We start from the raw sequence: 12863 nt of genomic DNA, 5'->3' as shown, positions 1-12863 counted from the left end.
GTGAGACTGCTACGGTCGCAGGTTCGAATCCTGCTTCGGGCATGGATGTGTGTGATGTCCTTAGGTTAGTTAGGTTTAAGTAGTTCTAAGTTCTAGGGGACTGATGACCTCAGATGTTAAGTCCCATAGTTAAAAAACTGCGGACCGCAACATTGTATTCTGCCTGTTTACATATCTCTGTACTTGAATACGCATACCTATACCAGTTTCTTTGGCGCTTCAGTGGTGTATATATAGTCTTTTTGTGTAATCTAAACACATTAGTGAAAGTAAGTGTCATATTGAAAGTTAGAGCAAAATGTAAATAATTAAATTATTTAGAGAAAATAAAAGTATTTTATTTTTTGTGTAAGTTCAAACTCTGACTATATCGTAAATGATTAGTGTATTAATGCATGGTTGTCCTTTGCAGAACACAATCCTATCATCTATTGAAGAAATGCTTATTGAGTATTATGGACTTCAGAACGAAGAAGAGGACACAGAAAATTGTAAGCAACCTGTATCCAAAATTAACAGGAAGCTTAAACCTCAGTCCACTGTTGAAGAGGATAGGCCAATTAAACGCTCAAAATTGATCGCTGAGTGTCCTAGTACATTAGAATCCTCACAAAACCCAAGTATAAGTACCACTGCACTTCCTACGCAATCAAAGAATCTCCAAATTGGAAATGAAAATATTGTAGATCATGGTGCACATTCTAAGCAGTCAGAGAATCCGCAAAATGCAAATGGAAATATTGTAGATCACAATGGAGACAGGACAGTGGTTGAAAGTTTGGCACGTGTGTGCCAAGAGTCTGCAATGGCTGAGTTTTTGAATAGTGCTGAGAATAAAGAAACAGAGCACTGTGACGTTTTGCAAGGAATAAAAGACAGTACTTCCCATGATGGAGATAATGAACTGAAGACTGTTGAATCAAGATACAATTTTCTCCACAGCTCACTAGATTTGCCAAAGAACTCTACAGTCACCAATGGAGAGGTACTAGCTGCTCAGTTGGAGAGAGAAACTGGGCAAATAGATTCTGTTGGTCCGGAACAGAGAGGTGACATGCAAATTAGTAAGTCTAAAGACAGTGTTGGACATGAAACAGTAACAGATATGACAGAACATACTAAAATACATAATGATACTTCTCTCAGAATTGAAAGCAGTCTTTTCAACATGCTTGATGATATAGAGGATGTATTTTTTGGGTTTGATACACCCGAGCAAGATGCTAGTCAGAGAGAAAGAGAGAGAGTAAAACAGGCATTAGAAGCAGCAAAATCTGTAGAAACTACAAAAATGGGCAAATCTGCTAATTTGGAAGATTTGAACAAGGAACAGTGGAGCAAAGGCTCAATTAAAACAAAAAATGGCTGTACAGTTGAGGTATGCTCAGCATGTTTTTGTGTGTTTAGTCTCTTTTGTTATTAGTTTACATGTGTATTATTATACAATGGTTTGTGGTTATTAACACTTCTGAATCTAGTTTTTGTATTTTGTCAACGTTGTCAGTTACTGCCATGTTGTCAGCTAACAAAAATCAATGGGCAGCATATTAGTATTATGTCTGTACAACATAATTACGGTTGTTGAGGGCAGGGTGGCAACAAAACCTGGAAAGTCATGCATTCTCAGCAAATTTTGGAAGATTCAGGGATTATGAATGACTTTTGAATTAAAGAAATCTACTGAGTCATTTTGTTAAAAATCGTTCTGAGATTCTATTTCAGAATTAATCAGTTATGGGATTAGGCAAGGAAAGGTGAAGAAGTGCATTGAACTGCATTGTTTGTTGTTCAATTGTTCTAGCAGGCTTGGTGTCATAGGGAATCTTTGTTGTTGTCTGTGCATTCTGTAGCTACAGGTCAATTTCTTCCACAGCATTGATATTTCCTCATTGATCTGTTTATCAATGGTCCATCACTTACAGTATGCAAAACTTAATGATTTGCAATAAATCGTGTTATGAGTTTCTTCTTTTCCGAGTATTTCCTTTCCTAGCCACAATTTTGTCCTAAAAAATGCATCTGTATTTATTTCTGCTGCCTAACAATGATTTACGTATGCATTCCTGAAAATTCTAGATCACCATTTTTATGTTATGTTACATTGATTCAGAGATTTGTAAACAGTTGCTCTTCCATTGATTTTCAAGCCAATCTAGATTTATTGCTCGGTGGCTGACATCACTGCACTCCCAGCTGATTGGGCAGAGGCAATGCAGAAATCTCCATAGTGTATAAATGAGTTTCTTCATCTAACAGCAAGAGCTTATTTGTAATAGAACTGTTTCGTTTCTTTGTCTTGGTTTCATATCATGGGATTTTTAGAGTTTTTATCCCAATATGAGATACATCACTGGTGCATTTCTTTCTTCCCGTAATTTTAAAGGGTACGCCAAAACAGAGAAGTGGTGCAAAACCTGCTTCATGTCATGTACCTGATTGCATTCATCCTTCAGGCCACATCTTACTTGCAGAGACTGGATATTAAAAGTCTACAGAACATAAAGGCAGACAATTCTTCGTTCTAATCAAGTGTTGGATGACACTTTTTCTGGTAACATGCTTGTTCACTTCATTCACATACGCAACCATTAATCTCCTTAGAAAATTATAAATTTTCTTGCTCGAACAGTCCACGGGTGTACTGCCGGTCCAAAGTGTCCGATGGGCACAATATTTTGGCAATCAGACATGTTGCCGTTGTCAGGTGTGCTGATGAACTGAGCTCCTGAGGGCGGGCAGCTGTAATAAATCCCCTCCTCTCACGAGGTGTTCTCTCCACGGTCCGCGTCAGCGGTCGCTGAGACGCTGGCATCTGTGGTGGCATCGGTGTAATTGCCTCGTCCGCCCTAGTTGCCCATTCATTTCCTTTGCTGAGCGTCTTTTTAATTAGACTCAGTGCTGGTTCCCATGCCCTGCTGAGGTTGTAGCCGCAATCTTGGTTGATGAGTCTGCCCCTAGTACGAATTTCATTAGCCTCTCTAACGACGCTGTCCCAGTATTTAGATGTCTGTGTCAAGACCCTGGTATGTTGGTAGTCCACTTCGTGATTTTCGGACAAACAGTGCTCTGTGACCGCCGACTTGTTGGGGTACCCAAGTCGGGTGTGCCTTTGATGTTCTCGGCAACGATCTTCGATGGTGCGCACTGTCTGTCCAATATAAGTCTTCCCACACTGACACGGAATCTGGTATATGCCGGCATTCCACAAACCGAGATCGTTTTTGACACTTCCCAATAATGCTTGTGTTTTGTTTGGTGGGCAAAAGACAGTTCCTACTCAGTGTTTCCTCAATATTCGTCCTATTTTCCCCGATAGTGCTCCAGTATACGGTATATAGGCACTGGCTATCTCTTTCTCTGTGACTTTTTTAGTCTCCACACACTGTGCTGTAGTGGTGGGGCGGAGAGCGCGTCTGATCTGCCATTCCGGGTACTCTGTTATGCCAACGGTACAACCTTGTATACTTCTTATCATAACATCTCAGTTTTTGACAGGACAGTGCAGGAATTACTTGACTGTGTATTGAATTATTTTGGAGCCAGTAAACTCCTTTGCGATCCAGACAAAACTAAACAGCATTCATTAGATTCACCTGAGGATATAGAAATTAAAAATGTGATACTTCCAAGAATTCATACTGACTCAAAAACTGATTGAGAAGCTGTTTCATAATTTCTGTAAAAAGATCTCAGGGCCTTCATCACATTAGTGATCACTTCCATATCACATAAATCAGGCTCCTCTAATTATATATCTTATATGTCTTAGTCCTGTGGGAACTAGTGCCTCATTAACATTGTACAAGATAGAAGAAGCTATTGACATTTTAAAAAAGAGAAAATTATTCAATTGCCTGTCACACAGGCCATATTATAATACAAAAGTGTTCTATGGCATACATCATATTTACTTAAATTTTTAAGGTAGTAGCTGTACTCAGTGATATTTACAATGAAGTCATTTTCATTTAAGTAATCAGTGTTGAATACAATTCTTTATTCTTGTGTGACCTCATTCCCACTTTACACCAAACTCGCTATTATGTGGTCTCTGAAACTGTCTCTTTGTAACGATCATTCTTAAGGCAAATACTACTCTCAGAGTATATCTACTACATTATATTCCTTGGCAAGGAAGCTTGGAACTTAAATATTTTTTTCATTATTATTATTATTATTTGAAGGAAAAAAAAAAACTGCAGGAAAACTGGAAAAGACTATGTCTGTTGTACAATAACTGTGACAAACGTATGTTGATACATCATGTGGAGCAACTGATAGCAGTACAGAAAGTTTTGATGTATATTTTCATGGCCAACACAGCTAACTTGGATGAGAAATTTTTTGTATTAACCTATCTTACCAAGATGATGATGTTGTAATGTATTTTTACATCTACTTGAAAACACTATGTCCTTCTGGAACTAGGAATCACTAAGTGTCATTCACTAAAAGTAGCTTATGGTGTAATGGGAATTTCTTTAAGTAGATGGAAATAGTCTTGCAAAATAGTAAAATGAAAATAATTTAAATAGCAAATGCCTACACCATTGAATATTTGTATTGATTCTTGAGCTCACTGCCTGTAACAGATGTTTCATCTGCCAGAAGTAAAGGACTTGCACACACATTCTTGAATGGCTGTTGTGCTGAAGTTCAAATATTCTACTAAGTTTGGTAACAAAAAAAAAAGCATTTGACACTGTTCTTTGAATTATTTGCATCTACGTATCACTGTTGTTATTTTGTTGATGGTGAGTTTCCTACACAGTTATGTATTAAGCCTGTTAACCCATCCGTCTTTTGGTGTGAGATATTGGTTGTTTTTTCAGTTGTGATAGTGTTTGAACCTTAAATTTTTTTATGTTTTGAGCCTTTATTATGTTTTCTTTAGGGTGCTAAACTCTTACTGCCAAAAGTAAACAAGAGTAAAAAGGAATTTTTTGATCTGTCCTTGCACAGTGTCAGCAGTCAAATGGGCTGTAAAGAGCAGAGTGCATTCACAAAATTTTCAAGACATATGCGTCCAAAACGTATGTACTTGTTGTCTTATGCATGTGTCCCCCTTAATGTGTATTCCAGAATGTAATTACATTTTTTATATAAATTTTGTAGTTCTTGAAGAAAACCCTGGTGTTGCATTCACAAAAGTTGCTAGCCTTCTGGTTGAGCACTGGAAACAACTGACAGATGAAGAGAAGTCTAAATATGAAGAAATAGCACGAGAGGAGGAAGAGAGGAAGCATAATGTTCCCACTAGGAAAAGTACTGAAAAAATATGTTCTCCAAGTGTAGTAGAAATGCTGAATACCACGCCAATGAGGAAACCTCCATTGGATGATCTCCATAGTGTAGATGGCTGTGTGCCTTGTTCTATGACAGAAATTAATCAAAAAATGGAAGAAATAGCATTAAAGCACAAAAGGTAAACCTGCATTTACTATTGTTTGAATAATCTGTTAAATGTACTGTGCATGAAATTTCAGTGATCAGATGGTAGTTATTTGTAACAATTTTAATGACATCAATGAAATAGTGCTACCTGTAATAAAATTTTCTTACATTACTGTGTCAATCCACACTATCAGCGACCTTTTGGTAGCATATTCTACATTCCAGTACTTTAGCAATGTTTGGATGAGAGAATAAGCTTCCTGAAATGTTGTGGACTGAAGCAGTTGGTAACTTGTGCATATTTTATTGAACTGACACGCCACGGAAGCCTTCACTCTTGCACGTGGTCCCTAATGGCATTTGTGGTAGAATTTTCTGTTCAAGTCTCTTTTTCAGAATATAGGCTTGTGTTAGTTTTGTATGAAATCCACACTCTTAAGCCATGAAATGCTGGTTTTCACCTTAAATCATAATAATATTTCCGAAATAAAACCTTTACAGATATTGATAACGTATATTGGCTGTTGGATGACTATATTAAGCTTCCTGCAAACTGCTTTCGCCCTGTAGGTTGCTTACTCTTGTTACAAAGGCCTCCCTCCTCCAGAGGCTGCTTACAAATACCAAAAAGGCATTGCGTGTTGTGGACATGATACTATGTACAAATAGTTTGTTGATGAACTGTTCATTACGGCCACCACCAGGGGCACCAGTCATGCTTGTGAGCAGCTTGCACCTCAGGAAACTGGTGGCGCTGCTATCGAAGAACAAATTACTGTCCGCATGTCACATGGTCACAGTCATACCTCCACCTGCTGGATACTTACGGTGGAGCGCAACTTCCAGCAGTAGCATTCAACTTCTAGCTCAGTTCTGGGCCAGGAGTCAACTGCACCTCTTACCACTTCAATTGGAACTCACTGAGACAAGCTTGGATGCTCCATTCTAAACTGCACTGTCTCCACACTGCTTAAAGGTATACCACACCATGTGGTCCTCCTGGACGCTGTTCTTATAGCCACATGGAATGAGGCTTCCCTCGGAATTGTTGTAACGCCAGTAGGATTTATTTCTGTTGCTTTCAGCTGATAACAAGTGATCTCTCAGTTCTTATCCGAACTTAACTTTATTGTGAACTTGCGCTGTTAATAAAGTGCTCTTAAGTTCAACCTTGGTATCATGAATCATCAGTGTGCATCACCCAAAAGAGTTTCAACCGTGGCAGTGGAGGATTAAATAATTTTTGTAGAGGATAAAAATGGGACTTAACAGTGATAATGAGGATAAAGATGTGTTTTCTGCCATGCTCTCTTGCCATTGCTTTATTACCCAGGTTGGATACTTTACCTGTGTGATGACGTCTCACTATGTATACATTTTTGCACTTTGTGTACTTGAATACCATGTTGTCTGTTGCTATTTCTATTGTGTTTCTGGAGTCACTACCATGGAGAAACAGTGTCAACAGGGACAGTTTGTGAGAGATGGCGGTATTCCTTGCCCATGTGTCAGGGCTGATCCAGCCTCGGACTTTGCACCAGTACCCCCTGTGCCTTCACTGACTTTTCGTCTCGTCCACCACTTAACCTCCTCCCATCTCCAGCCTTGCCCGACACTGTTCTGTTCATTGCAGCTGTGGTCAGCCCTTCCCCTGAGGTTGGCATCGTCTGGATATCCATTGGTGATGAGGTTCGAGTCCGATTTTGTTGAAGCTCCTGGGATCATCAGCTGTTGTTGTCCTGTCTGGCCTCCATATCCCCTCATTTCAGCTGTGCCAGTGCTGCCATGTGCACTGTTCTGACTTGTTCCTGATGTCGACTACAGACTTTCTATGACAGATTTTGTATTAGATGAGGACTTTTATTTCTTATATAGTTGATGTTGTGACTCTGTTTCACCACGCTGCAGATGCACAGTAGTAATCTAACCAGGAAAAATATGAAACTGCAACAAATCTCCTAGTATTAAGTCCAATTCTTCGATAGCAAACCCTTTTCACTAACAAGAAGTAAAACCAGGAATATGTTACCAAGCAAGAAGTTTACGGTCCTAGTTTTGTCCCTTGGCTCCACTACAGTAAAACCTATTGCTGTACTTCAATAGTTGATCCAGCACTGCATGTCAACACGCACCATTGCTTCTGCCCAAAGCTGCCATGGTTTACTTCCTCTCGAGGGCCCCTGCTTCTGGGTACTGCTCTTATGCACACAGCAGCAGCAAACTTCCGGCCTTTCTGGTCTCCTTCCATTCAGTTGTTTCTGTGCTCCTGTGCCCATTGCAGCAAAGACCTTTCTGCCACTGTGGTCTCCCTTCTGCTTTTGCCATTTCTGTTCTTCCTAGTGGCATCTCACTGCCCTCCACAGTACTCCTACATCACTGCACTTCTCATGTGCCCCTCACATGCTCCTTATGCACACTTTCACATTTCTGCCCCCCACCCCCGTGCTCTAACAGCAAGTAATGCTATCTTGCTGTCCACAGGTTCATCAGCACACACTGACACGGCACCTGACGTCAGCACCACCATGCTGTCGCCGCATTGGTCAAGCCACAGGGTTTCCAGAGCCTCCAAGACCTCCACCTTTGCTGCCACTCCATATTCGCCAGTGCCATACCGTCTCACACTGGCACATTGTTGAATCAACCTCTTGCAACAGCATTTAACTGCTCGCTCAGTTCTGGGCCAGGAGCTGGCTACACCTCATATGTCATGAATCAGAACTCGTCGAGATCAGCCCAGACACACTGTTCTACACTGCACCGTGTCTGCACTGCTTCACAGTATGCCACACTGCACATCCACCTGGACACCATTCCCATAGCCACTTGGCATGAGGCTTCCCTCAGAAATAGTATAACGCCAGCGGACTTTGTTCCTGTTACTTTCTTGTGGTAATGAATGATCTTTCAATTGTTATCTGAGCTTAACTTCATTGAGAACTTTTGCTGTGAATAAAGTATTTTTATATTTAACCTGAGAATCACCATTCATACAGCTTGCATCATCCAAACTGGTCTTACAATGGTGAGAAATGATTTAACACATGTACCATCTGTTGGCTATACCGCAACTCCATTCCCCAAAATTGGATCTCAAGATGGGTTAAATAGTGAGCTGTACTGATAAGGAACTGAATGCTATGATGAAAGCCGTTATAGCATTTGAGGTACTCATCAGATGAAAAATGTTATATCTTCTACTGAATTGTGTTAAGTGTAGTGTCCTACATTGAACGTAAGATTTTCTCACTCAAGTTCGATTTGATAAAAATTTTATCACTATGTGTCTATATAATACTGTAAAATAAACCATCAGCTTTCTAGCTTCTGTTGGAATCAACCTTAATGAGGGTTAGTATATGTGCTGTGTCATTGCTGCTGTTTACCTGGTACCAATCTTTTGCACACATTCCTCATGATCTTTTCTCTTATTGGATAATATCATTAGGGAAGAGGGCAACAAATGACTACCACTTCAACACTTTTGCTAAAGGTGCATTGAATGTATTAGTATATTTGGTGGACGTACTTTTCAGTCATGCTCCAAATGTGCCTTACCATTTTCTTCAGTTGAGGCTGTACTTGGCTATTCAGAATGATCTTAATCTTCAATATAATTTTCTTTGAGTCTCATTCATTGAACCAATAAAAGAGTGTGGCCATGGAAATGCAAGGAGAGCACATAGAACACACTTGATACAGTTTTACCGGCTTTCGTGTTCTTGATTATGGACGCAGTGTATACAGATCACCAAAGCTCTCTTTCTTGAAAATTATAGATACAATTCATCATGCAGGTTTTATGTTGCACAAGGCAGTGTTTAAATGCCAGATCTTAACTTAGCCTTATGTGGTAACAATTCATAACTTCTCAAGCATAAAGTGTATTGTTAGTTATACTATTACTAGCACTCAGTTTAATTTGTCTCCCACCAATAGAATGAACTTCCAGAACAAAACCATAGGGAAAAACACCATTACAGCTGTATGAAGCTAGTGGTGACTGGTGTGGTTTTAGTGGTAGTCCTCAACCAAGGTTGGGGTTATTTATAATACGGGTTGTGCAGGAGACTCACACTTGTTTTATATTTGTTAGAGCACTGCTGAATGTCCTCAAACCTTTGTGAGTATGACACCACCAAGAAGAATGCAAATGACTGAAATAAGCTTTATATAACAGATTAGGTACAGGACAATACACAAATGATAGGGATTGCAGAATTCTTCAAGATCTCGCTTGTGGAGAATTGAGTATGGTGTGCAGCCCTCATATGCTATGAACAGAGCCTCGTAATATAACAGAGGACCTGGATATTTTCATCTGGGGAATCTTTGTTGATACACAATCACAGTGGACACATTGAAGGGGGACTTATCTGAAAATTCCACATTTTGCTGCCTACCCTTGCAGTGATGGTGTTGATAAATCCATCGCAATCTGTGGGTTTTGGGGTGTCTGTACAATGAATCGAATGCAGTGGCAACCATGCTACAGTCCAGTTCACAGCAGATGGGTTCAAACCATTGCTGCTTGGTCTTTGAGTGACTTTCATGGGTGATGTTGTACAGTCTTTTGTGGACAAGATGGTTGTCGTACAGACTTGCGATCACGTTTGTGTAGGCCAGTTGTCAGTTATTGCTGTGTATGACCTTTTCAGTTGACTAGTTCCATGCGTGCATGACTGTCATACCATGCCCTATTTGTGCCGAAATTATGTGCCATTTCCCAGGGCCTGGTCTATCTCCCCCTTTCGAACTCGCATCTTGACCTTATTGCCCCTTTTATAGTCCCATTTCACTGAGGTCTGCTGAGTATCAGGATATGTGGTAATGTAACTTGTAACGAATGCACCATTAAAAGGGAAAAAACACACATGTTCACACAAGTATGCACACCTCACACACACATGTTCGCTATCTCTGAGCATTCAGGTCAGAGCAGCCAGAGATAGTGGTCATGTGTGAATGTGAGGTGTGCTTGCTTGTGTGTGTGTGTGTGTGTGTGTGTGTGTGTTTTCATTTCTGAAGAAGGCTATGGCCACATCTTTAGGGTGAGTAGCAATCAATTCTTTACATAATATTGTTGATGTTCCAACCTGGACTTTCCATTGTTCGAATGTACTATTAATACATCTGTACCACACTTTGTGACTGCAGAGTATCTAACAAAGTTCCTATTTCCAAAATGTACCACAGAAAATGTCAGTAGGTCAAAAGCACTTGAGACATATCTTAATGGTACTTTCTTTATGTGGAACTTCCGTGACTCAGACAGCCGATGTGGGAGGACTTAGAAGTTGTATAGGCTTTCTCAATTGTTCAGGCAAATAAAAGATACCTATCAGCTAGTTGACAGCTCGTTTGACTCACTATGGAGGACCTCTGTCCAGTTTCTTACATGTCAGTGATTTGGCAAGTGTGTGAATTTCAGCTTATTCAACAGAGAACCAGGTCTTTGTTTCCTCAAAAGTGTTGGGCAATCTCATCACCCTCTCAGTGGAGCATAGTTGCATTGTAATGGTACCTGATCAATAACAAATGACTAAACTTTTTGGGATCATTAGTAGTATACACTTTTTTTATGTATGTCATGTATCAAATTCTTACTAGAAATACCATTCACGAGTGATCTGAACAGACACATTTTTTTGATGTTGGAGCTTTTCAGGCTGACTTTAAGTTTGTTGTATATGCCCAAGTAATGGTACTAATTGAAACAATAATGCTGCAAACTGTATGATCAGTAGTTCAGAGTTCTTGTGTCCAGCAAAAGGAAGAAAAAGAGAGAGAGTAAAGGCTTAGATGCAGTGAGACTTAACAAAGACCAAGCAGGATTGTAACCGAGTACCCTTTACCAAGGTGTTGCTACAGGACAGGGCAAGAATAAAATCAGCAATGAGTTGCCAGCAAGAGACAATGATTTTCCTCGTATCATATTCTCTTGTGGTATGGAATTCTGGGTGACTTTTCTGCTTAACCATTGTTAGTTCACATTTTTCTCAAATTTATGAAGTAGGCACATACTTTGAAAGGTATTGACTCTACCAGCTTTTATACATTTGACAGTCTGTCAACATCTATTATCTGTTGTCTCCACATTAAGCTAAAATATATGAGAGACAATAATCTTTACTGTGTTGTTTTATCTATGTTTGGTTGTGGTTTAATCACAGACTGCTGTTCTTTTCTTCAACTCAAGTTGTATGGCTTTGGTATTTTGAAGAAATATCTGGTTCGAAAATGTGCCAGATACTCAGTTCAGACTTCACTGTTTTCTTCTTTTTATTCATGTTGAATGATTGAGTCTGTTGAATATCATGCTGTTATACTTAGTTTCTTCTCATGTGTGGCCGGCTGAAGTGGCCGTGCGGTTCTAGGCGCTGCAGTCTAGAACCACGAGACCGCTACGGTCGCAGGTTTGAATCCTGCCTAGGGCATGGATGTGTGTGTTGTTCTTAGGTTAGTTAGGTTTAACTAGTTCTAAGTTCTAGGGGACTAATGACCTTGGAAGTTGAGTCCCATAGTGCTCAGTGCCATTTGAACCATATTCTCATGGGTGTGTGTAAATAATTGCAGGTGCTTTCAATTTTTAAGATTATTTTCATTTCAATAACATTAGTCTTATTGCATTATTTCATTTAATATATTTAATTTCCAGTTCAGGCAAAGGATCTGGTGAAATATTTGTGATTGGCCAGATACGACCACATGGTGTGTGGTTATATATGAAAAACAGAGAGATTGGGATAATCAGGCATTGGGCACTGCAGGAGACTGTCGAGTTTCATAAAATGATGAAGGAGACAACAGTGCCCTTGGCTCCAGTTATGAACAATATACCTCTTAGACCTAGGTAATACATCTTATGTTCGCATGTTATGTGTATGATGCTACAGTCTGTCACACACTATATCGCATGAAAGAGATAAGCAAATTTAAATAGTATGAGTTTTATTGTTTGTAGCCGTAACCACAAAATGTAAACCGAAATAGTAGCAGTGTAAAAGCAACTACTGTCTTCAGAAGCAGATCATTAATGGACAAGGTAGGGCCAGTGTAGACACAATTTTAATTATAAAAGTAGAATATGATCAGTACTAAGTGATTTTGATTTGAGGCTTCAGTTTGGGCACTAAAAGTAATACATCATCGTATAATGAAGAGTTCAGCTTGTTGAGTTAAATGCACATGCAGTATCCTCTATTTAAGGCTCTTAAATAGTACTTGTGTTCTTTTGAATATGAGATGACAGTGTGACTATTTAATCAAAATACTGTACTTACAGCATAAAATGAGAAAGAATGTATTGGTAAGATTCGCATGCTTTGATTTGTATCTTTATATACATACATAGCACTACTCCTCACAGTGCTATGCATGATGGAAGATAGTTTATACTAATATTAGCGATTTTCTATCCTATTTTATTTGGTTACAGGATGAGGAATAAATGGTTGTGTGTATGACTC

General features: G+C 39.4%; 1 protein-coding gene across 1 annotated transcript in view; it reads left to right on the top strand.

Annotated features, from left to right (window-relative positions):
• The window catches only part of LOC126481256 (PMS1 protein homolog 1-like), a 123224-nt gene that overhangs the window by 82302 nt on the left and 28059 nt on the right, over nucleotides 1-12863 (top strand). Inside the window, exons 7-10 of the mRNA XM_050104875.1 lie at nucleotides 413-1378; nucleotides 4895-5033; nucleotides 5116-5425; nucleotides 12053-12247. Of these exons, the coding sequence (XP_049960832.1) occupies nucleotides 413-1378; nucleotides 4895-5033; nucleotides 5116-5425; nucleotides 12053-12247 (1610 nt within the window). The remainder of the gene's footprint in view (nucleotides 1-412; nucleotides 1379-4894; nucleotides 5034-5115; nucleotides 5426-12052; nucleotides 12248-12863) is intronic.

The sequence above is a fragment of the Schistocerca serialis genome, chromosome 5, assembly GCF_023864345.2.
Source record: "Schistocerca serialis cubense isolate TAMUIC-IGC-003099 chromosome 5, iqSchSeri2.2, whole genome shotgun sequence".
NCBI classification, from domain to species: Eukaryota; Metazoa; Arthropoda; class Insecta; order Orthoptera; family Acrididae; genus Schistocerca; species Schistocerca serialis.
This window is presented reverse-complemented; position numbering and strand designations above follow the sequence as displayed.